Source organism: Zootoca vivipara, chromosome 7, assembly GCF_965207765.1.
Source record: "Zootoca vivipara chromosome 7, rZooViv2.hap1.1, whole genome shotgun sequence".
In the NCBI taxonomy this organism is placed as follows: domain Eukaryota; kingdom Metazoa; phylum Chordata; class Lepidosauria; order Squamata; family Lacertidae; genus Zootoca; species Zootoca vivipara.
In genome coordinates, this window is record NC_142590.1 from 5,143,282 (window position 1) to 5,164,630 (window position 21,349).

Below are 21,349 nucleotides of genomic sequence, written 5' to 3' on the forward strand. Positions count from 1 at the left end.
TCCAGGGGAAGGGGGGGGGAAATGAAGTATTAAAATATAGTTTCATTGTTGGTAAAAAAATTAAGTTGGGGAGATATATTAGAATATAAGTATTTAAAAATTGAGTGTATAGAGATAATTAAATGGTGACAATTAATGAGGAAAGGTTAAGTAACTAAAATTATTTGGTATATAGGTGAAAACTGCTTTATGAGGAAATAAATTGGGAAATCAATGAGGGGGGAACCGGGGAAGTCTCATTGTTATGGAAATGATATAAGATGATTAGATCTATTTTTTTTCCTTTTTATATTTTTCTTTCTTTTTTTCTTTTTTTTGGGGGGTAGGGGGGTTCTTTTTTCCTTTTCTTTTTTTTGTGTGCTCCTTTTTGAATTTGTATTTTGTGTTATCTCTTTTTATGTGCAAAATGAATAAAGATTATTTTTTTAAAAAAAGGAAAGTGTGGGGCAAAAGGCAAGTGTAGTGCAAGAGGGATTCTGGAAAAACTTAACTTTGGGTCCCTGTTCTGTTCAGCTTGGGGAGAGAAATCAGGGGGCAACAAAAATGGTCAAAGGCCTGGAAACGATGCCTTATGAGGAACGGCTTAGGGAGCTGGGTATGTTTATCCTGGAGAAGAGAAGGTTAAGGGGTGATATGATAGCCATGTTCAAATATATGAAAGGATGCCATATAGAGGAGGGAGAAAGGTTGTTTTCTGCCGCTCCAGAGAAGCGGACACGGAGCAATGGATTCAAACTACAAGAACGAAGATTCCACCTAAACATTAGGAAGAACTTCCTGACAGTAAGAGCTGTTCGGCAGTGGAATTTGCTACCAAGGAGTGTGGTGGAGTCTCCTTCTTTGGAGGTCTTTAAGCAGAGGCTTGACAGGCATATGTCAAGAATGCTTTGATGGTGTTTCCTGCTTGGCAGGGGGTTGGACTGGATGGCCCTCGTGGTCTCTTCCAACTCTATGATTCTATGATTCTAAGTCAAGGTTTGGTAATTGGGAAGGTGCCTGGCTTTCATGTCTGGCGCTCCTTTAAGATAAGCTTTTCTCCTCTTAATTGCCTTGGATCTGGGAAGGGAGGGAGTGACCCACACTCCTCGGATGGTTGTTAATCAGCCATGGCCCAGCTGCAGTGATTAGTTGACAAGTGATTTATGGTTTTGGTCTTTAATCATTGGTCCCCTGGCAGGGTCAAGGGAATTCTGATTGGATAATTGCCAGAGTCCCATGAGGGAGAATTAGTATAACTAGTTGGCGTCTCAGATGCTGAGTAGAGTCCGGACCATATTCCTGATAATTCCTTCTCTCGTACCTCCTTCTATCCTTTAGGCATTGGACTCGCTAGCAAGCGTGACTCCACCCCGCTCGGCGGGGGGGGGGGGTCATATCAGGTTAACACCCCAAGGGAGGAGCCTATTGATGCAAATACAACTGAAAGCTCACCCTGGTGCCACCGGGGTCGTGCCATGGCCCTAGCCACCAGCAGGGCGTCGGACGGGATCCACGACCGCCGGATCCCTTAAGGGGATACCCCTATAAGAGGAGGATTGGATGATGGCCACAACCAGTCCTCGAACACACCATACAACTCCATATTCCAATGCCTACCGCCAAATACTGAAGAAGTTGTGACGAATTGCTATGTGGTAGGCGAAAAAAACAAGAGGCCAATTAGATTAAAAATTCCTACCAGGCCCCTTGGGCAACCAAAGGCGACCAACCGAAGTCCATAGCAAGGTCAAAGCGATCACCCTAAGGGAAGACCTAAAGGGAGGGTGGGCGGGGAGATCCGACGAGGAGCAGCGCGAAAAGGGGTGATCAGGAGGCTGCCGCGCTCTTTTGAAACAGGTAGCCCTGCCCACAGCTGGCCCTATTGGCCAGCCAGGGCCCTGAGCGCGGCAGGTATAGGTGGAGCAGGGGGCCAAACACGCCCCCCTGCTCTGTGCGTAGAGCGGGTCCCGCCCACAAATTCCCCCCTCTCTGAAGAGGAGGGATCTTGCCAAAAGATAATAGGCCCCTCTGGATTCTCTAAGTCTGCTGGAAGTGGGGGATTACAGAGGGCCTCTTATCGCCACAGCAAGTGTGGATAAATCCCCAATTCCATGCACACACACACCTCAGTTTTCTCACACACACCCCACAACACTCCATACCCAGCTCAGTTCTCGTTGGGCTACTTTTGGCAGAAGTTCCCTTGAACCCCCACCTCACCCCCCACCCCAGAAAAAAAAGATCTGTGTACTCTTGCAAACCTTGTGCATGTTCACAAACCCAAGTCTGATTATCTTTGCCTCTTGCCTGCTGTTTTGACTACCTAAGGACTGGGGCTCAGAGGCTTGAGATCATCACTATCAGCAATGATGGAACTGTGGCAGAGCTCTCCTTTAAGGCACTAGCATCCCCTGGTGTACATTTGTGTAGCATCTCTGCCGAACCCATACACAAATTCAGCCAATTTGTGGTACAGCAGAAAAAGGGAAGATCTACTGCAAAATCAGAACTGCTTGCAAAATCTTCCAACCTTCCCATACTACTTTGAGGGTGGGTAAGTAAGTGTGCTGTTTTGAATACTGCCTTCAGATATTGCATTGGCAAAGAGGAGCTCAATCTATTAGCGGCTCAGGCCAAGCTCTCACAAACAGCAGCCGAGGAGGCAAACATGTTTCTGGGCTGCTCCACTTTAGATTGTAGGTGGGATTCCCGAGGTTGAGTGCTGCTACAGACAAAATATATAGACAGATATGAATCCTGTACATAGAAAACATTTATCAGGGGAAACTGAGGCTGCATTCAGTCCTGGGGTTTATAAAGCTAGTGCTTCTGCCTCAATTTATAATGCTCTTTTTACACTCTAATATCTTGTTGCGTTATGGAACTGTGGCTTTTTGATCAATATACCAGAATTGTACCTAGGGGACCCAGGTGGCGCTGTGGTTAAACCACTGAGCCTAGGGCTTGCTGATCAGAAGGTTGGCGGTTCGAATCCCTGTGACGGGGTGAGCTCCTGTTGCTTGGTCCCAGCTCCTGCCAACCTAGCAGTTCGAAAGCACGTCAAAGTGCAAGTAGATAAATAGGAACCGCTACAGTGGGAAGGTAAACGGCGTTTCCATGTGCTGCTCTGGTTTGCCAGAAGCGGCTTTGTCATGCTGGCCACATGACCTGGAAGCTGTACGCCGGCTCCCTCGGCCAGTAAAGCGAGATGAGTGCTGCAACCCCACAGTCGCCTGCGACTGGACCAGGGGCGTACCCAGGATCAAAACTAGGGGGGGGCAAGGGGTGGGCCCAAGGCATGGGAGGGGAGGGGCAAGGGGCGGGGCCAAGGCACAGGAGGGGAGGTGCCACAAAGTGGGGACGTGGGTGGGGCTACAGAGCCCAGGTGAAACTGACTCCAGTCTAATAACACCAAAAGGGGGGAAATCCAGGGAAATAATAAGGAGGATCAGAGAAAGGTCAGGACAAGCAGCTATAAAAAGGGACATTCTCAATGAGCCTGCTGAGGACCAGCTGTGGTTACGCAAGAGCAAGGACAAGGCATATCCCATACTACGCACATGGGCACTCATATTATGAATGAACAGCATCCTTTGCCAGCCTGGCACCTTCCACGTGCTTTGGACCACAACTGCGCTGCCAGAGGCAGATGGGAGTTGTAGTCCAAAGCACACGGAGGGGAATCAGCTTAGCAAAGAAATAAATTAAAGTTTGCCTGCTTTTGCCTTATCCCATCTTTTGCCTTATCCCATTCTGGGCTGCATCAATAGGAGTATAGCATCTAGATCAAGGGAAGTAACAGTACCACTGTATTCTGCCCTGGTCAGACCTCACCTGGAGTACTGTGATTCTATGATTATATGAAAAGTATTGAGGGAATGGAGGAGGGGGGGCAAACTGCAAGTTTTAATATTGTTCCATGCCACCCCAATATCCACAACAGTGAGATTCCAGGGGCCCAGGCACTTACCCAGGGTTCATATTTCCACAGTGGAGATAGCGGTGTCTTTATGATGTATTGCTTATTTACACATATTTATAAGCTGAGCCTACAATACAGGCGCTACATAATTATACTTTGTCCATAATAATTTTCACACAACCATCTTAAGAAATCAATCTATGCCTAGGTAAGCCTGTATAGGATAGCAGCCTGAAGCACAGAAACTATCTACAGCCGCTCCTTTCACTTGAACCCCTCACAGAAATCCTGTAGAGCTGGCCTGAAAGGGACCCCTAGGGTCATCTAGTCCAACCCCCCCCCCCCCGGTAATGCAGGAATCCTGCCCACAGCAAGACCGACCCCTTTCATACGTCCGGATTCCTGTAAGCCTAGCAAGCTGAATACACCAAGGTCCGGACTCTTCTGCCCTGCGAAATGCAACCCAATTGTCTGAATGGTGGACAATGTCAGCAAAACAAATAGGCAAGTTTGAAGACATGGCAAACAGTGGCAAAGTTCATTATGAGAAGGAGATGGAAAGTTATATCCCTCCTAAAGGAGAGAAGAAGAAGTAAAAGGACTCCAATTCCCCCAAAAGTCCACCACCTGCTTTCTTCCTGTTTTGTTCTGAGCATCGCCCAAAGATAAAAAGCGACTGTTAGGGCAAAATTCTGGGTGCGAGAATGCTCAGCCACCCAGCTCATCAGGCAAGGGCCTGTGGTCGTTGCAGAGTATAAAAGGAAGGAGTCCAGCCACGATCCGGAGCAAACAGCAAGGTTTATTACTGCGCAGCAGGTTCAATGCCAGACTGAACACCATGAACAGGGCTGCAAGAACTTTTAAAAGTTCCCACCACCATCCCATAATGTACATCGAAAGCATCATACACACATCACTTGTGACAGGGTAAAACGTCAGAAAAGGGGAAGGGGCAAGGGGCATTAGCATACAGGTAAACAGGAGGTAAACAGGATTAACATAAGGTAACAATGCACGATGTCCCAGAACATTGTTAAGCAAGTACCAGTAAGTATCTGGGAGGGGATCCTTGAGTACCTGGCGGGGGGGGGGGGCAATGGGTCCAGGTGTGAGTATTGCCTCTGGCTTCGGAGGGTTGGGAATGGCAGGAGATGGTACCTGAATGGATTATGGATATGCAGAGGAGCACCACCCTGGCTACCTGACCTCTTGCTTAAAGGATTATGGCTGTTCCCTGCATCCCTGAGAGCCCTTGGCCAGAGTAGCAAAAGGGGGTTTCATTTAGAAATAAAGATACACTGTATTCATTCATAAAGAAATATGGTTACATAGAGTCTCAGGCAACAGAGAAAGGGTAGGAAAGGGAGCCTTTATTACACAGGGCTTGATCTTGAGGGGGTTCGTGTTGGTGCGATACTAGAGTGGTGTTGTAGGATCAAATGGGGTCCCCTTGAGGGCATTTGTGCCAATCTTGATTCCCAAATGAAGCCTCGTTTGGGTGCCCCCCCATAAAATTCCCTAACAGTGACCACCCAGGTTTTTCTATTGGTGAGACAGCAAAGAAACTAAAAACCGTAATACATAACAACATAAAAAATATCTGTTGTCAATGCCAACATACCATCGCTTCCAATGAAGCTACATGCAGACTCTTTATAGCAGGGGTGGCCAACTTCCAAGAGTTAAAAACTGGCAGTGATTGATCTACCCCCTTTTGGGGGTTCAGGTTGAGGTTGTTGAGCTTTTTTTTAGGAAGGAAAGCCATCCATGTTTTAGCGGGTTCAGGTCAAAGTTTAGCTTTATTTAGGAAGGAAAGCCCTGTTTTGGGGGCTTCAGGGCAAAGATGTAGAGCTTTTTTTAGGGGAGCCAAAGTTGCTGAGCTTCTTTGGGGGGAGCCAGTGATCTACCACAGACGTCCAGTGATCTATTAGTAGATCATGATCTACCTGTTGGACATGCCTGCTTTATAGCAATAAAGGGGTGCTGGCCCTTTAAGGCTGAAAGAGAAAACTGAGACATCCATGCCCACCCTTTCTAACACACATCTTTTAAGATCACATCACACAGTGGCTGCCCAAACAGCTTGGATGATAAAAGACACAAAGGAGGGAGGACAATTGGGAAAGATATAACACCATTGCATTCCCATGCCTTCCAAGCCTCCTTATGCAAAACCACCCAGTTAAAACGGAACTCCTTTCACACCTCATTATCGCTGGAGGTTTCATTAAACTGATAAAGATCCCCCCTCCCCAAGGACAAGAGTAAAAGCTGTGGTGCCGACCATTTGCTTCCTGAAACAAGGAAACAAATTGTATCTTAAATACTGGCACAGGAGCTTTGGAAGGCTCGCCCTGTCCAGCCTCCTCTCTTTGTGCGCGGGCGAGAGAGAGACTTCAATCCTTCAGCAGCCAGCTTCAAGTTCTCTCTCTCTCTCTCTCTCTCTCTCTCTCTCTCTCTCTCTCTCTCTCTCTCTCTCTCTCTCTCTCTCTCTCTCTCTCTCTCTCTCTCTCCCCCCCCCCTCCCTCCCACCGCGATCCCTGGGAGGAACATCAGAGTGAGTGTGGTGTTTTACGTACAGTGTTTTAATCCACACCCCAGCTCTTCCAATTCTGGTTCTCCATTCCCCCCTCCTTGTTTGCTCTAGTAAGAGCAGCAGCAGAATGAGCTGAACGAGCGAAGGCTGTGGGGAGGCAGCCCGGGCGAGCTCCAGCAGGAGTGTGTTGCGCTCTCTCCCCTCCTCTCCCTCGCTGCGTCCTTTTGCTTCTAGAGAGGGGCAGCTGCCAGCTGGCTTCTAGAGTAGGGCAGCTGCCCTAACTTGCCCCATGGTGGGTACGCCCTTGGACTGGACCTAACTGTCAGGGGTCCCTTTACCTTTACCTATGCAGCTTACAAACGTGTATTCTTAAGCTTTTGTGCACTACAAAAGGCACATTTCCTTTTATTATTCACCTGCTGTATTTTGTTTTCTATTCTGTGAGATTTTTTTTAAGTGTTCTTGTTTGGCTGACTTTGCAAGATAATAGTTCCAGAATGTGATAAGATAAGCTGCTAGTAGCACATTTGCAAAGCTAAGCGGGGGTATGGTATTGTTTCAAACTGGATGGGGAGCTGTGTGTGGAGATTCCTGCAATGGACTAGATGACCCCTGGGGTTCCCTTGAATTCTATTATTCTCTGTATTAATTTTTAAATTATATTTAATAACTTTCACCAATTTCAAATTTCTTATACAGTACATTTCTCTTGGGATTTGGCTTCCCGCCTTTCCTTCTATGCTGTTTTTGTACACATCCCTTTTACATACTGCATGATATCACATTATTTCACTTATTAAATTCTATTATTCTCATGTTGCTTTTGTTTTGTTTTCCCCCTCCTCTCCCCCAAACAGGCTTCCTGTTCTCCGCTTTATCTGACCCTCCCGCATTCTCTCCTTCCACTACGAGCGCACGTCTCCTGAAGCATCTCTATGTCCCACCATGCGCAGTTAGCTCCGCCTAACTACTGGCGACGCATGCGCAGTCCGCCGCGACGCCGTTGGAGGGTAGTATGGCGGGGTCGGGGGCAAAGGTGGCGGCGGCCGCGCGCTTCTCAACCACACCGCAGAGTATTATACTTGAGTAGCTCCGCCTAACTGCTGGCAACGCATGCGCAGCTTCCCGCCGCGCTGCCCTTAGCGAGCAGCATTGTGGGGCCGGGGCGCAAGATGGCGGCGGTGCTGCAGGTGGCGTCTCGTCAGGTGAGAGTCGCGGTCGCGCGTGTTTCCTCCTGGAGCGCCGCCCTTTTCCCCGCGCCGGGATGGCCTCGGCTGCGTGTTGTCACGTTTCAGCCCCGTCAGAAACGGAGCCGAGGCTGGCGGAGCCCCGCTTGCCCCGCCTCCGTGCAAACGGGTTGGTTTGTGCTTCGCCTTTCTCTTGAGGGGGGGGGGGGCTCGAGGCGGCTGACAGATGGGGAACGTAGAAAAGGCGATAATTAGAGAACGCACAAGAGTTTGGCACCATGAGTCCCGTCCTTTCGTCTGCCCTCCGGATCCCCTGATCGTCGCCCCACTTCTTGTCCTGCGCTCAGCTGCGCGTGGTCCGCCTTGGAGAGAAGCAGCCGGCCTTGGTTTTGGGCCGCTGCCAGGCCTGAGCGGGGGGGGGGGGGGCGTGTGAAGGACACGAACGTCTCATTTCGCTTGGATAGGTGTCAGCTGCTGTGTTTCAGGTTGGTGGAGGTTGGCCTTGGGGGGGGCAGAAAGCCGGGATTTTGTTTCGTGAGTTATTGGGGCCCAAACACAAACCCTAAAGTCTATTCCCCCCCTCAAATAAACTCAGGAATGTAAAAGTATTTTGCCTGGTTGCCTGTAGGAAGTATCGTAGTACCTCCTGCTAGCCAGGCATTTCCCCCCTGTGCATCACCCCATCAGGGTGGTACAAATAACAAACAGTTGTGTCACCAGGTGGGTAGGCTAGTAAATTATTTGTGGGCTCACACTTTCTTGGTCTTTCCCCCCCCCCCCCAAGACTAAATCTGCAAAAAAGTTTGTCAGCAAATGAGATAAAAGTATAATTAGATTTTTTTAAAGAACACATGCATTGTTGAATATCTGGATGCTTGCATCTGATTACTTTCACAAAATGTACACTTTGACCCTGATTTATTTTTGTTATAATAATAGATCTTCCGCATACCATGTGTTGGACAAGTAAGGGGTTATTACGTTGACTGGAAGATGGTACGTGATGTTAAGAGAAGGAAGATGGCTTTTGAATATGCAGATCAGAGGCTGCGGCTGAATTCCCTTAGGAAAAACAAAATTTTGCCCAAAGAACTCCAGGTACAATGAAAATTACTCTGTTTTAAGATATTCCGGATTGTAGCAATGAAGCAGGCATCCCCTCCCCATCTACATCACAGATTCAAAAATATATTTTATTTCAGTATGATATAACCAAAATCGCCACTCCACAGGTTATGAACAGAATCAATTTATCTCCTGATTCATTTCCCACAGTACATCCATTGCTTTTTACATACTTTTTAAAGTCAATTTCAATTCTTTCCAGGAGCTAAGAGTCCACTAAGCAAATAATAGTATGGAAGCAGGTAGCCAGTTGTGTGCAGTTACAGTATTACACTGAGGATCAGTTTGGAATGTAACCTACCGCTTGGGAATCCTGTAATTTTGTTATTGTGTCTTTATTGTGGTGGGTTCCCTGAAGTGGCACCTATTACCGGTATGCATTGAAAACGTTTCTCATTGTGTCCTGCAATTAAAAATTCCAGGCATTTTTTTACTGGTTATTCTGTTCCGGACTGGATTCTTTCTTAAATTTAAAGGGCATCTTGAAAGCTCTTTTGTTTTCCATACGCTTATAGAATTTAACTGTTGGTTGTTCTCCATAGTGATTCAGTCGTTTTACAAAATTCCTTTTTAAAAAAAATGTATTATTGTAGGTAGTGTTTTTGTGAGTATCTGTGTACATGTGGCATTTGAATGCTCCAGGAACAAACTAATTGTTAAAAGAAAACAATACTGTGTTATAGTAAACACTAGGGCTGACCTGCCCTCCGCCATTCCTCACCCATTAACTTTCTAGACCTTCCCCTTCCCACACCATGCAACTACTAAGATTGCTTTTCACCTTCCCATTTCTGAGGCTGCTTCTCTTCAGTTTTGCAACCCTGCTTTGTGCTCTTGTTTTTACCTTCACCCCCATGTCCATGCTTCTTCTCTCTCCTTTTGTGCAAGCAGCCTTGCACACAAACTTCCCACACAGTATCATCCTGTATCTACCTCCTCCACATTGCAACTATGCACCCTTTTCATTTTCTGCCCAAGTATAAAGCTACCATCCCTTTCATCTTCCACCCTATTCCTACGCCTTTTACTCCCTCTTTTCGCAAACCCCCTTGCACCCCCAATTTCATCTTCACTCCCTTTTCCCTTCCATATTTCCTCCTTATTTTTCTCAACTCTCCCTTGAAAAAGAAAAAAGAAAATATGAGGATCGCTTGAAGGAGTTGGTTATGTTTAGCCTGGAAAAGAGGAGACAGAGAGCCATTTTCTAATATCTTAAGGGCTGTCACATGGAAGTTGGAGCAAGATTATTTTCTCCTGCTCTGGAGGGTAGGACTCAAGGCATTGGCTTCAAGTTACAAGAAAGGAGATTCTGACTAAACATTCGGAAAAACTTTCTGACAGTAAGAGGAGTTCAGCAGTGGAACAGATTCGAGACATGTTATTTTTGCCTGCGAGTTTGCAGATTCCTAGTTGGGGGAATTAAAGCTTTGGCGCTGTGGGTTAAAACACAGAGCCTAGGGCTTGCTGATGAGAAGGTCGGCAGTTCGAATCCTCGTGACGTGATGAGCTCCTGTTGATCATAGATACCGCTCCGGCGGGAAGGTAAACAGCATTTCCGTATGCTGCTCTGGTTTGCCAGAAGCAGCTTAGTCATTCTGGCCACATGACCAGGAAGCTGTACGCCAGCTCCCTCGGCCAATAAAGCGAGATGAGCGCCGCAACCCCAGAGTCAGTCACGACTGGAACTAATGGTGAGGGGTCCCTTTACCCTTTATATCACAACCATAGTGGTTGCAAAACTGCTGTTGCTGTCACATTTCCTTCCTGTGATGCTAAACTTTTAAGAGATCAAGACAGCATCCTTGTGAATGATATATACTAAATGTGTCTCCCAATTTACGCAGGGGTTACGTTCTGGACCTCTGTATGAGTCAGTGAAACGTGTGTAAATGGGGAGCACCTTGGAGAGTCCTAGTGGCTTGCGAGGAGACCCTCCCCAGAGCCCAAAGAGGATGTCCTCTTCAGGCTCTGAGGAGGGTCTCCTCACAAGTCACTAGGACTCTCTAAGGTGCTCCCCATTTCCAGATTTCAGCGGGTTGAATGCAAATAAATGGGGTGTAAATGGGGTGCTGCCTGTAGTAGCTCCAGAACTACGGACTGGTATTACCGCTATTTTTATTTGTTCCAGGAAGTGGCTGATAAAGAGATTGCTGCCCTTCCCCGGGACAGCTGCCCAGTGAGGATCCGTAATCGATGTGTTCTGACATCCCGTCCACGAGCCGTAGTGTGGCGATGGAGGTTAAGCCGAATTGTCTTCCGCCATCTGGCTGACCATGCACAGCTCTCTGGAGTACAGAGAGCAATGTGGTGAGCCACCCCCAACAAGGCTTTTCTTCAAAACTGAGTTCTGTTTCAACTCCTAGGATGAATTAAAGACAAGTTATATAACTTGCAGTATGTAAGGAATGGGGGGGGGCTAGACCTATTGGTAGAAGACCCCTAACCAGAAGGGGGCAACCTTGTTTAAATTTGTCAAACCTTCCACACTTGCTCCTCTTGCATATTTAAAAATGACAAGAAAAAATAAAGCAGTCCCACACTTGGATTTTGTTTGTCCTTTGCATTTAAGGTTTGATATATAATATTACATTGTTGCAGGGTGTATATTGCTAGCAAATCTGAAAATATCACACAGACAGAGAATTCAGATACACTACATAGTTACTACATCTATTTTCTTCCTGACTAGGCTGCTAAATGGATCGGTGCAGCTCTCACTGACACTAGATGGATTGCATGGTCCAAAAACAATGGCTAGAAACATGAGGGTTTAAGTAAATATAGTTATCCTATGTTTTGCAATTCCTGTGGGTGGGACTAGTCCTGTTATTTTGACTATTGCAATAATTACGTTACAACTTGTCAGTCCATCACTCTCCTCATTGAATATCTCCACAATGACAGATTGGCACAAATCCTCATCAGCCCAGAGGAAGCAAGAGTGAAACATCACTAACCCTGTCCCCTGGAACCTCCCAGCAATGTACTTAACAGTCCTATTACATGCTAGTTAATTCACATGCTTCAATAGTGCTCTTGAAATAGGCACCATCAATCTCTGCAGAAAAGTATATGAAGCTTTCTCTTTCCCTTGTCTGTACATGGAGATTATGCATACCTGCCCTGAAATCTATTTCCTCAATAGTTAGAAGCGAAAGGTTCTTATACAGAAGTTGGGCAGGTGTAGGAAGTAAGTAGATGTTGATTTCAGACAATACACAGTTGCACTCAAACTAGCTTACTTATTTTTATCAATTTCACAAAAAGCACTTAAAAGCTTTATGGAAAAAGGGCAACACATTTGAAGGAAAAGCTTTTCTGCATGCTTTATTTCCCATCTCCAACCTGAAATGTAAAACTTCTTTTTTGCGTGGAAGATTATGTAAACAGCACACTTTCTCTGATCTCAGCAGACGCCCCATACAAAAGATGTACATTTAAGATGGGTATTTGTTCAAATATCTATTGGTAAATCATCTTTGACTTGCTTTTCTCGGCTCTCAACCCAGGCTTTGTTAATTGACCTCTTCATTTCATCATCGCCTTCAGCATACATCTTTTTCAAGAGATTCATCAACCCTTCACTCGGGTCCGAGGTGTCATAAGCAGCTTTCCTGGAGCATACAAATATACAGAAAATAATTACCTTGCCAGTTAGTTACACACAAAGTTTGGTATGCATTAAGATTTAAATACAAGTAAACAAGCTGTGGGTTAAACCACAGAGCCTAGGGCTTGCCGATCAGAAGGTCGGCAGTTTGAATCCCCACAACGGAGTGAGCTCCCGTTGCTTGGTCCCTGCTCCCGCCAACCTAGCAGTTTGAAAGCATGTCAAAGTGCAAGTAGATAAATAGGTACTGCACTGGCGGGAAGGTAAACAGCGTTTCCGTGTGCTGCTCTGGTTCGCCAGAAGCAGCTTTGTCATGCTGGCCACATGACTCGGAAGCTGTACGCTGGCTCCCTCGGCCAGTAAAGCGAGATGAGTGCTAAAACCCCACAGTCGTCTGCGACTGGACCTAACTGTCAGGGGTCCCTTTACCTTTACCTTTAAACAAACAGTAAAATAATGAGAGCTCCAATCCTAAACCTGTTTACCTGAAAGTTTTATTAAAAATCAGTGGAACATATACAGAGGGATTGTTATGATTAGACTAAGAGTAACTGGCTGCGAGAGAGGAAGCCTGGATACCTTTATTACTGTCTTGTTTCTCCCCACTTCTGCTTACAAACCTCCCAACTCCCAAATATAAATTTGTGCCCCCTCTCTTATAATCACAATACTCATGTTAAAAGTACATACATCAGACCTCAGCAAGTAAGAGGTGGGAACATGAAAAAGTACAGACATTAAACCTATCACTTGCGCTTACTATCTCTTCTGCATTACACCACACCTGCAGCCGCTCTGGTAAACTATCCATATATCCCCCAGGAAGCTTGTTTTGTAAATTGAGAACCTTGGGTTTTGCTACAGGACAAATTAGTTCCTGAACAGCTGACATTCAATGTAGTATTAATTCCAGAAAGTGACATGGCCCTTTTGTGCAGCAATACAAGCAAGCAACTTTTGCATATATTTAGTGGAATATTAAGTATTTGTGTTCTTGTAAGAACACAGGGAAGGTTTCATTAAAAATACTGTGGCCTGTTTCAGGTATGAGTAGTAAGAACCACCAGTAGGAAAAAACAGTTTCTGCAATAAATGTTTACAAGCAAAGATTAAAAGCTCATCGTGTTGCAGTTTAGAAAGACATGGAATTGTATTCTATTATGAAAATGAACAAGTTATAAATAAGATGATCTGCAGACAAAATTATTGAAGTGGCACAATTTGAGCCACTTATAATGGAACCTGGATTAGACTTTTGCCTCAAAGTCTTTTAATTGCCAAAACTGTAAAGACCATGACAATAACTCAGCATAAAACACCAGCTCAACTGACAAATATTTTGCATGGATCAACACCACTTTGGGTTAACAAGCCTAATCTGCAAGTCCTTTTTTTTCTAGCAAACACAATGCAACAGAAGAAGAAATAGAGGTGCACTTACTCCTTCTCTTTAGTCTCTTTTTCAACTTGTGTTAGGCACTCCCATTTTTCCTCTTGCTTTTTCCTACATAATATCAATATCATATCTGTTTTGATCTGCAAAAGTAAGAAAAGCACTATAAAAAGTGAAACAAGGTGGCAGAATTACCGAACAGGCTAAGCATCAATAACTTTATTTTTAAGAGTATTTAAAGAACGACAATTCAATTATGTGAGTTAAAATATAGAATATGAACAACAGGCAGAAACAACAAAAAAGGGGCAAAATGAGCAGGAGAGATGGCATTGTATGAGCAATTTTCGCTCACGTAAAGTATACAATAAACTAATCCTGTGCAACACTTTTGCCAGCCAAAACCACCCACTGAATTTGTTGTGAAACATTCAGAATGGGGCTCGTGTTAGCAGTATGTTGTCAGTAATTTGAGACAAGATAATCGTTTTCACCAATCTGAACATTTTTTGTGTTAAATCTCTACACAAATCTCAGAATAAATGCTCTCTTATATACAAGTGCTGTTTCTCTACTAGACAGGTCACATGATTGTAATTTGAAGGTTGCAAGATACAGTATGTACATTCTCTTGGGTGCAGCAAAAATGTCTTTCAGCTGCACCCAAGAGAAAGAATCTATCCTTCTCAAGTTCAATACTGCCTGCTAAAGCCTAAGAAACTACATATAACATGGATGAGACTAGGCCCCTTAGATGGCATCAAAGTGCTTCTGCTAGTGCAGAGACTTGTGGCTGTGCAACGTAACTCCACTCCCTCACCCAGAGGTCCCCACAGCTCTCCAGGGCTGATTTAGGGAGGGGAAAAACCATGGTGCTAATGGAAGCTCTTCTTTGGATACCGTTCATTCTCCCCTACAGACTGGTTTCTTTGTGAAAGACTCTCTCTCGTTATGTCAAGTGGTACAGCTCAGATTTGTGACCTCAGGGACAAGTGGGCCTCTGAGGTATGTGGCTGACTGACCTCTATCGCCCAGTAATATTGAAAACAGAACGTAAATATATGGGCAGGAAGCCTATCAAGAAAAGGCATCTATCCATCTTGAAACCACAAGCTACAGAACTGATCACTTACCCCCTGCCAAGTGCCTAATGACTAATCTGCAGCAAGTGTGGAAATCATAGGAATCTACAACAATCTTAGCATGTACTTGAAAAGAAGCACTTACCTTCCAGGAGCTGCTTTCCACAGAGATGGGTTTCAGAAGATTGTTGAATGTCATAGTGTAGTTCTTGTTATTCAGATTCTTCACCAGCAGATCAAATGATCTAGAAGGAAGAAAAGATTAATCAGAAAGGCACAGTCTTGATTATCAAATTCAGAGAAAACTGGCATGGAAAGGGGGAAAAATAAATTTCTCTGCACCTAAAACCTGGTATCACAAATCTAGAATTACTTATATGACATAATTGAAGCAAAAGAGCTCGAAAGGGAAAACAACAATAAATACTACAGAGATAACAGAAGCGGGTAAAAGTCAAGCCCAGAGACATTCGCATTAAACTGTAAGGAAATTAGTGCAACTTTAAGACACAGTAAATAACGATTTGGTGACACGATTGAGTTGCCTAGATGCCAATAGACACAAGTCCCGTAAGCCAAAGCAAAGCAAAATAAATTGGCCCATCAAATCGAACTGTCCAGCGATTAACCAGAGCTCAATCAACAGAAGCAATTATGGCAAGCAGACAAGAGAAACGAAGTGGAGATGGAAGTAAGAAAAGTGGGGGGGGGTGGAAATGGAACTCCCAGGAGGAGCGAGGAGTTGGGGGCAAAATCTAAAGAAAAAAGGCATCAAACTGAGAGGTATAATATGAGAACAAGCACCAAGGGACAAACAAAGCAAGAAATGATTCAAGACACAATCTGTACTTCCTGGCATTTAATGAAATACCCACCTTTCTGTGAAGTGCACCTTCACATTCTCAGCTGGGAGATGCTGAACTCCACTTAAAGTGATGTAGATTTTCAAAAATTTATCTGACTGATCCCAAGCTAAAGGGATTAAAAGAAAGCTGTATTTATTACATTCATGATTCCAAACTGCTCTCCCTAGGTGATGACTCCTGGAAATCTTAATGAGCAATTTCTTCACCTAAGATTTTAGCAGGCACTGCCCACACCACTGCAAACAATTCTGGCAACCATAAGGGCTAGAAACATGTTTGTTTTTAATGTAAACTGGGGTTGCCAGGAAACAATTATGCATCAAGTAACAGTTATTATGGTTTTCATGTGCTCCTGTAGAATCACAAAAAATCCCTTGTTCATGACATAAGAAGTATATCAATCTCTGCACAATAACCTACTTTTCCATATATCCAACCTATGATTAATTGATTAAAAATTATATACACTGGCTGTGATGCTAAGCAGTTTACTAAGCAGTTTACAAGGCTATTCTCTTGATTCTCTTGTATTAATTCAAAAGGTATGGGTGGGTCAGACCTACCATAATTGTTGATTTTCACTGTGTATCCTGTTGGAGCCGGTCTTTCTTCTTCAGATGTTTCTGCTTTAATTTTGACTGGTAGCTGGTTCTTGATTTCTCTTTCTATCTTATTCTTTTCTGCCAGCAACACATCATGAACTCTTTTTCTTGATGCTTTTTTCAAAAGCTCTTTCACCTCATCTAAATCTTTATGTAGCTGGATGAAACACATAGAGTACACAAATCTGTAAGCTGCCTTGAAAGCAAGTGCGGATAAAGAATTTAAACAATCCATACAGTACACATCAAAGCACGAAGTGCAGAACAGCAGTTAAAGCCACAAAAAGCACATTAAGGAAATAATCAGGCAAACTAAAGTATCACAAAATAGCGTACAAATTTTTGGCATTTCCACAGAAACTATCCAGCCTGGAGAAATTGCAAGCTTGCACATTATTTTGTGTTATTTTGTTTGGTCTAAAAAGACACTCCAAAAGGTGCTAACCTTTAAAGCCCTAAACAGCCTCGGTCCTGTATACCTGAAGGAGCGTCTCCACCCCCATCGTTTAGCCCGGACACTGAGATCCAGCGCCGAGGGCCTTTTCGGTAGTGGCGCACGCCGTGTGGAACGCCCTCCCATCGGAGGTCAAGGAGATAAACAACTACCTGACATTTAGAAAACACCTAAAGGCAGCCCTGTTTAGGGAAGTTTTTAATCTGTGATATTTTAATGTATTTTGCTATTTGTTGGAAGCCACCCAGGGTGGTGGGGGAAACCCAGCCAGATGGGCGGGGTATAAATAATAATAATAATAATATAGATATTGAGCATTTTGTATGGGTCGACACTAAACTTTTAAAAAATGAAACTAGATTCTATTGTCATTTAAAAGACATCATGATAAAAAGTTGTGAGGAAGACACTGGGAACAAGAGACAAGAGATGAGACACCACTACTGGAAAGCTCCCCTCTATAGTTAGCACCTGCCTAAATTCAGAAGATCGGGCAATCTGGAGAAGAGAAAACATTAATACTTTCACTCAAGAAAGTAACAAATGGTGGAATGGATGTCAGAACAGATCTTTTCCATGCTATCCTTTACAGCAGGCATCCCCAAACTGCGGCCCTCCAGATGTTTTGGCCTACAACTCCCATGATCCCTAGCTAAAAGGACCAGTGGTCAGGGATGATGGGGATTGTAGTCCAAAACATCTGGAGGGCCGAAGTTTGGGGATGCCTGCTTTACAGTCAAGCAGGAATGAATTTGTGCCTTCTGGTTCCATGTAACACTAGACCCCTCTTCACAATTTGCCCTCCCTGCCTAAATGCACGAAGAGGTGGGGGTGCGGCAGCACAAACCTTTTCACCCTGCTCCTGATGTCACATGCTCCCCACACCCTTCACACTCACTTCTGCATTGAGTGTGACATTTGCAGAGGGCATACCATTACAGGGCACTAGGTTCTGAACAAAAGGGAATCCTACACAATCACAGTACAGTGGTACCTCTGGTTAAGAACTTAATTCATTCCGGAGGTCCGTTCTTAACCTGAAAATGTTCTTAACCTGAAGCACCACTTTAGCTAATGGGGCCTCCTCCTGCCGCCGGAGCACGATTTCTGTTCTCATCCTGAAGCAAAGTTCTTAACCCGAGGTACTATTTCTGGGTTAGCAGAGTCTGTAACCTGAAGCGTTTGTAACCAGAGGTACCACTGTGTATGTTGTCCTGCTCTTGCCATTGTCCTGCTCACTGAAGAAAGGGGGGTAAGCGGGGCCAATGGAACATGCAATATTGAGAATGTGACCAGGAAGCACCATCCCAATATGGCAGGGGTTCCCAACAAAATTTTCTCGAGGACCCCTCATCGAGCCGCTATTGTGACAAGGACCCCCATTAATTCCTAATCCTAAAATTAAAAAGTGAGAGCCAAATTAAGAGTCTTTTTATGAGTCCAGGGAGGAGGGAGGGGAATGGAGAAGACAGGGTACCTGCGCAGTAGCGCACAAATGAAGCCGACGCGCGCAAAGCATCTTGGGGAGGTGAGCGTTAGTAGAATGCGCGTGTTGCCTCTTTGCAAAACAGTAGTGTTTGTAAAGCGCCACCTAACGGCATACAGCAGAACTACTGCCTCATCTAATTCTTGTTTTGCGCTAGACTCTGCTCATGCAGGAAGCGGCCAAAACAAAAAAATCTGTTATCATACGAAATATATTTAATATATTTTTTATTCTAATAGCATCTTGCGGACCCCTCTGGCATAGCTCGCGGACCCCTGGGGGTCCCCGGACCACCTGTTGGGAACCACTGCAATATGGTAATAGTAATAATAACAACAACAATGTACAACCTGTGTACAATGAAATTAACCAAGCCTCAATTAACCCCAAACACTCAATCTCATTGCACTCTGTGTGCTTGTCGCACAACACACAAACCCCAAAAGTCAGTTGCACTATATTATTTTCCGTTCAGCAGCCTAACAGCCCACGGATAGAAACAGTTTTTTAGCCTCTTGGTACGCCTGACTATACTGTCCGAGGGTAGAAGATTAAAGAGGTGCTGGCCAGGGCATGAATCGTCCCTGAGATTTTTTTTCTCGCTCTCCTAAGGCAACAATCCCTTGTGATGTCATCTAGCGGGCTCAGGGGACAGCCCATGATATAATGTGCTGTGTTCACCACCCTCTGTGCAGTGGTACCTCGTGTTAAGAACTTTACTTCAGGATGAGAACAGAAATCACGCAGCAGCAAAAGGAGGCCCCATTAGCTAAAGTGGTGCCTCAGGTTAAGAACAGTTTCCTCCCCCCCCCCCCATGCAAGGAGCTCAAGAAGGTGAACACAGTTCTCCTCCCACTTCATCCTCAAAACAACAACCCTGTGAGGTGGGTGTGGGTGGGAGCCAGTGAGTGGCCCAAAGCCCCAGTGTTTGAAATTCCCTAGGCGCCAGGCACCTTTTGCTACTGGCGTGGGTCCAGTTACAACTACAGTTGTATCTTGGTTCTCGAACGTAATCTGTTCGACTTCCTAAAACCAAGGTGCAGCTTCCGATTGGCTGCAGGAGCTTCCTGCACTCAAGTGGAAGCCGCGTTGGATGTTCAGCTCCCAAAAAACGTTTGAAAAGCCGAACACTTACTTCCAGTTTTTTGGCATTCAGGAGCCAAAATGTATGAGTACCAAAGCGTTCGAGAAGCAAGGTACGACTGTACATGGAGATTTCTGGGCACCAGGTTGGCAAATGACATCTCCATCGAGCCAGCTGACTTGTGTGTGGCAAAAGATGTACGTTGTTATTGCTATTAGCCTTTATTGGCTCAAGTTTAAACAATAAAATCATAAAATCATCCAAATGCATTGATAATCCAAATAAATCAGGAAGCTTTAGCTTTAAAGTTTTTGTCTTTTCCTTCTGCACTGCTGTGCTAATCATGGACATCTTAGTCCTCCATCATCACATCAAGGAAAGTAAGTGCAGGGCTGAGTACAGATATACTTGACTCTGCTGCAGCCTTTCCACAGGCCTCCCAAATGGAGCTGACAGAGCAGAGTTTTAAAACTCTGCCTTAGTCCATGGTTAATGCCATTTCCATTGTGTGCGTTTCTCCTTCTTGCGTACTGGGACAAGTGAATCATTGTAAGAGCAAACTACAATCAAGCAATGCAGTTGAGATAATAGAATCCTAGAATTGGAAGGGACCCCGAGGATCATCATGTCCAACCCCCTGGCAAATACACATTCCGTTGTGGTGATGGTAACGCAGGTTTAAGGGGCCTTTTGGAGCCTAGCTTATATATCTGAGTTTCTAGCACCCCCTGGTCTCTCCCAGGCTCCTAGCCCTGCCTTTTTCCCAATGCGCCGCAATCTGCCGCCAACTGTAACGGAATTCCCCTTCTATACTTGGGGAAGGTACTTGTGTCGTCGTTCGGACTATTTTGCCTTGCTTCGTCCTATTTTATTTCATCTCTTTTCTCTCCTTTCCCACCCACCTCTTTTATACCATTTTTAAAGGGGTCGTTTCTCCGTCCTCGCAGGGGGTTCCCGCGCTCTGCACATGAGCAGGAGCCCCCTTCTTCCTCCCTCTCCGCCCCGTGAGCGGCCTCCACCGATCCCCTCAGCAACCTTTCAGAAAGGCGAGGGGCCCCCAGAGCCGACCGACCGCCCGCCTTCGCCTCACCTCCTCCATGGCTGGAATAGGTGCCCGACGAAGCGGAGTCGCGCACGCGCACCACGCCGCCCAACGCTGCCCCTCCCCCGCCCCGGACGAGACGCAGAAGCGGCGACGGTTGGCGCGACCAATCAAAACCGCGCCGCTTCTGCGCTTCTCTCATCGCCACGCCCCACCGCCACCCCCGAACTTTCTGACCTTAATCGTCACTGCTCTGCGCCCAGCCCAGCCAATAGCCGCAACGCGCCCATACAGGAAGCGGAAGAGAGAGAACTCTGGGAGGGGACCGTTTTTTAAGCGGAGATGGAAACGGAAGAGGCGCGTCTCATTTTTCTGTATGCGTAGTTTCCGGGTTCAATCTCTGAGAAGTCGTTCTGTAGTTTTTTTTCTGCGAGGGCGAAAGCGAAGGCTGCGTGTTGAATTATAGACATATATAATTTATATATTTATTTATTTATGCAATATGTATGGAGAGAGAGAGAGATTGCACTTATATCGCACCTTTTTCTCCAAGGACCGCAAGGTGGCCTGCGTGGCTTTCCCACCTTCCTCCTCCATAGAATCGTAGAATTGGAATGGGCCCCTCAAGAATCATCTAGGCCCAACTCCCTGCGACGTAGGAATCCTCACAACTCCTCTGTTAGAAGATCAGCCGGAGGCAGGGACTGACCCAAGGCCACTCCCAGTGAAGTTCATGGGCAGAGTTCACTACCAGGTCCTAGTGGAAACGCTCTTAACCACTTAGGTCTTTCAAAAATGTTTTTCCCACCCCACCGCTCTATTTCAAATATTAAGTAAGAATCTAAGGAGAGCCTGCTGGATCAGGCTAATGAGAGCCAGGCTGGATCAGTAGCTGCAGATGAGAAATCTAATTGCATTTAGCCCAGCTTCCTGTTCTGACAGTGGCAGATCAGATGCCCCAATGGGAAGCCCGCAAGCAAG

At 45.5% G+C, this 21,349-nt stretch overlaps 2 protein-coding genes across 5 annotated transcripts; one reads left to right on the top strand and one right to left on the bottom strand.

Annotated features, from left to right (window-relative positions):
- Positions 1–7,599: 7,599 nt before the first annotated feature.
- On the top strand, positions 7,600–11,294 carry MRPS14 (mitochondrial ribosomal protein S14). The gene is made up of 3 exons (XM_035123613.3): positions 7,600–7,642; positions 8,564–8,722; positions 10,878–11,294. The coding sequence occupies exons 1-3, from the start codon at positions 7,610–7,612 to the stop codon at positions 11,058–11,060; spliced, it is 375 nt and encodes a 124-aa protein (XP_034979504.3). The 5' UTR covers positions 7,600–7,609; the 3' UTR covers positions 11,061–11,294.
- Positions 11,295–20,588, bottom strand: CACYBP (calcyclin binding protein). 4 transcript variants are annotated; one of them, XM_088674849.1, is made up of 6 exons: positions 20,229–20,588; positions 16,264–16,459; positions 15,710–15,806; positions 14,980–15,079; positions 13,801–13,895; positions 11,295–12,363 (listed from the first exon to the last, which is right to left on the bottom strand). In XM_088674849.1, the coding sequence occupies exons 1-6, from the start codon at positions 20,568–20,570 to the stop codon at positions 12,204–12,206; spliced, it is 990 nt and encodes a 329-aa protein (XP_088530975.1). In that variant the 5' UTR covers positions 20,571–20,588; the 3' UTR covers positions 11,295–12,203. The 4 variants fall into 4 exon arrangements, with proteins under 4 accessions (XP_088530975.1, XP_034979502.1, XP_088530976.1 ...); XM_035123611.3 differs by having other exon boundaries at positions 20,417–20,478; XM_088674850.1 differs by having other exon boundaries at positions 20,240–20,460.
- Positions 20,589–21,349: the final 761 nt, after the last annotated feature.

Coding starts and splice junctions, on each gene's coding strand:
- CACYBP (XM_088674849.1), bottom strand. CDS start 20,570: ATGAGAGAAGCGCAGAAGCGGCGCGGTTTTGATTGGTCGCGCCAACCG. Junction 15,080..15,709: donor AAGGTGCACTTCACAGAAAG/GTGGGTATTTCA, acceptor TCTTCCTTCTAG/ATCATTTGATCTGCTGGTGA. Junction 13,896..14,979: donor TGGAAAGCAGCTCCTGGAAG/GTAAGTGCTTCT, acceptor TTACTTTTGCAG/ATCAAAACAGATATGATATT.
- MRPS14 (XM_035123613.3), top strand. CDS start 7,610: ATGGCGGCGGTGCTGCAGGTGGCGTCTCGTCAG. Junction 7,643..8,563: donor TGCAGGTGGCGTCTCGTCAG/GTGAGAGTCGCG, acceptor TTATAATAATAG/ATCTTCCGCATACCATGTGT. Junction 8,723..10,877: donor TTTTGCCCAAAGAACTCCAG/GTACAATGAAAA, acceptor TATTTGTTCCAG/GAAGTGGCTGATAAAGAGAT.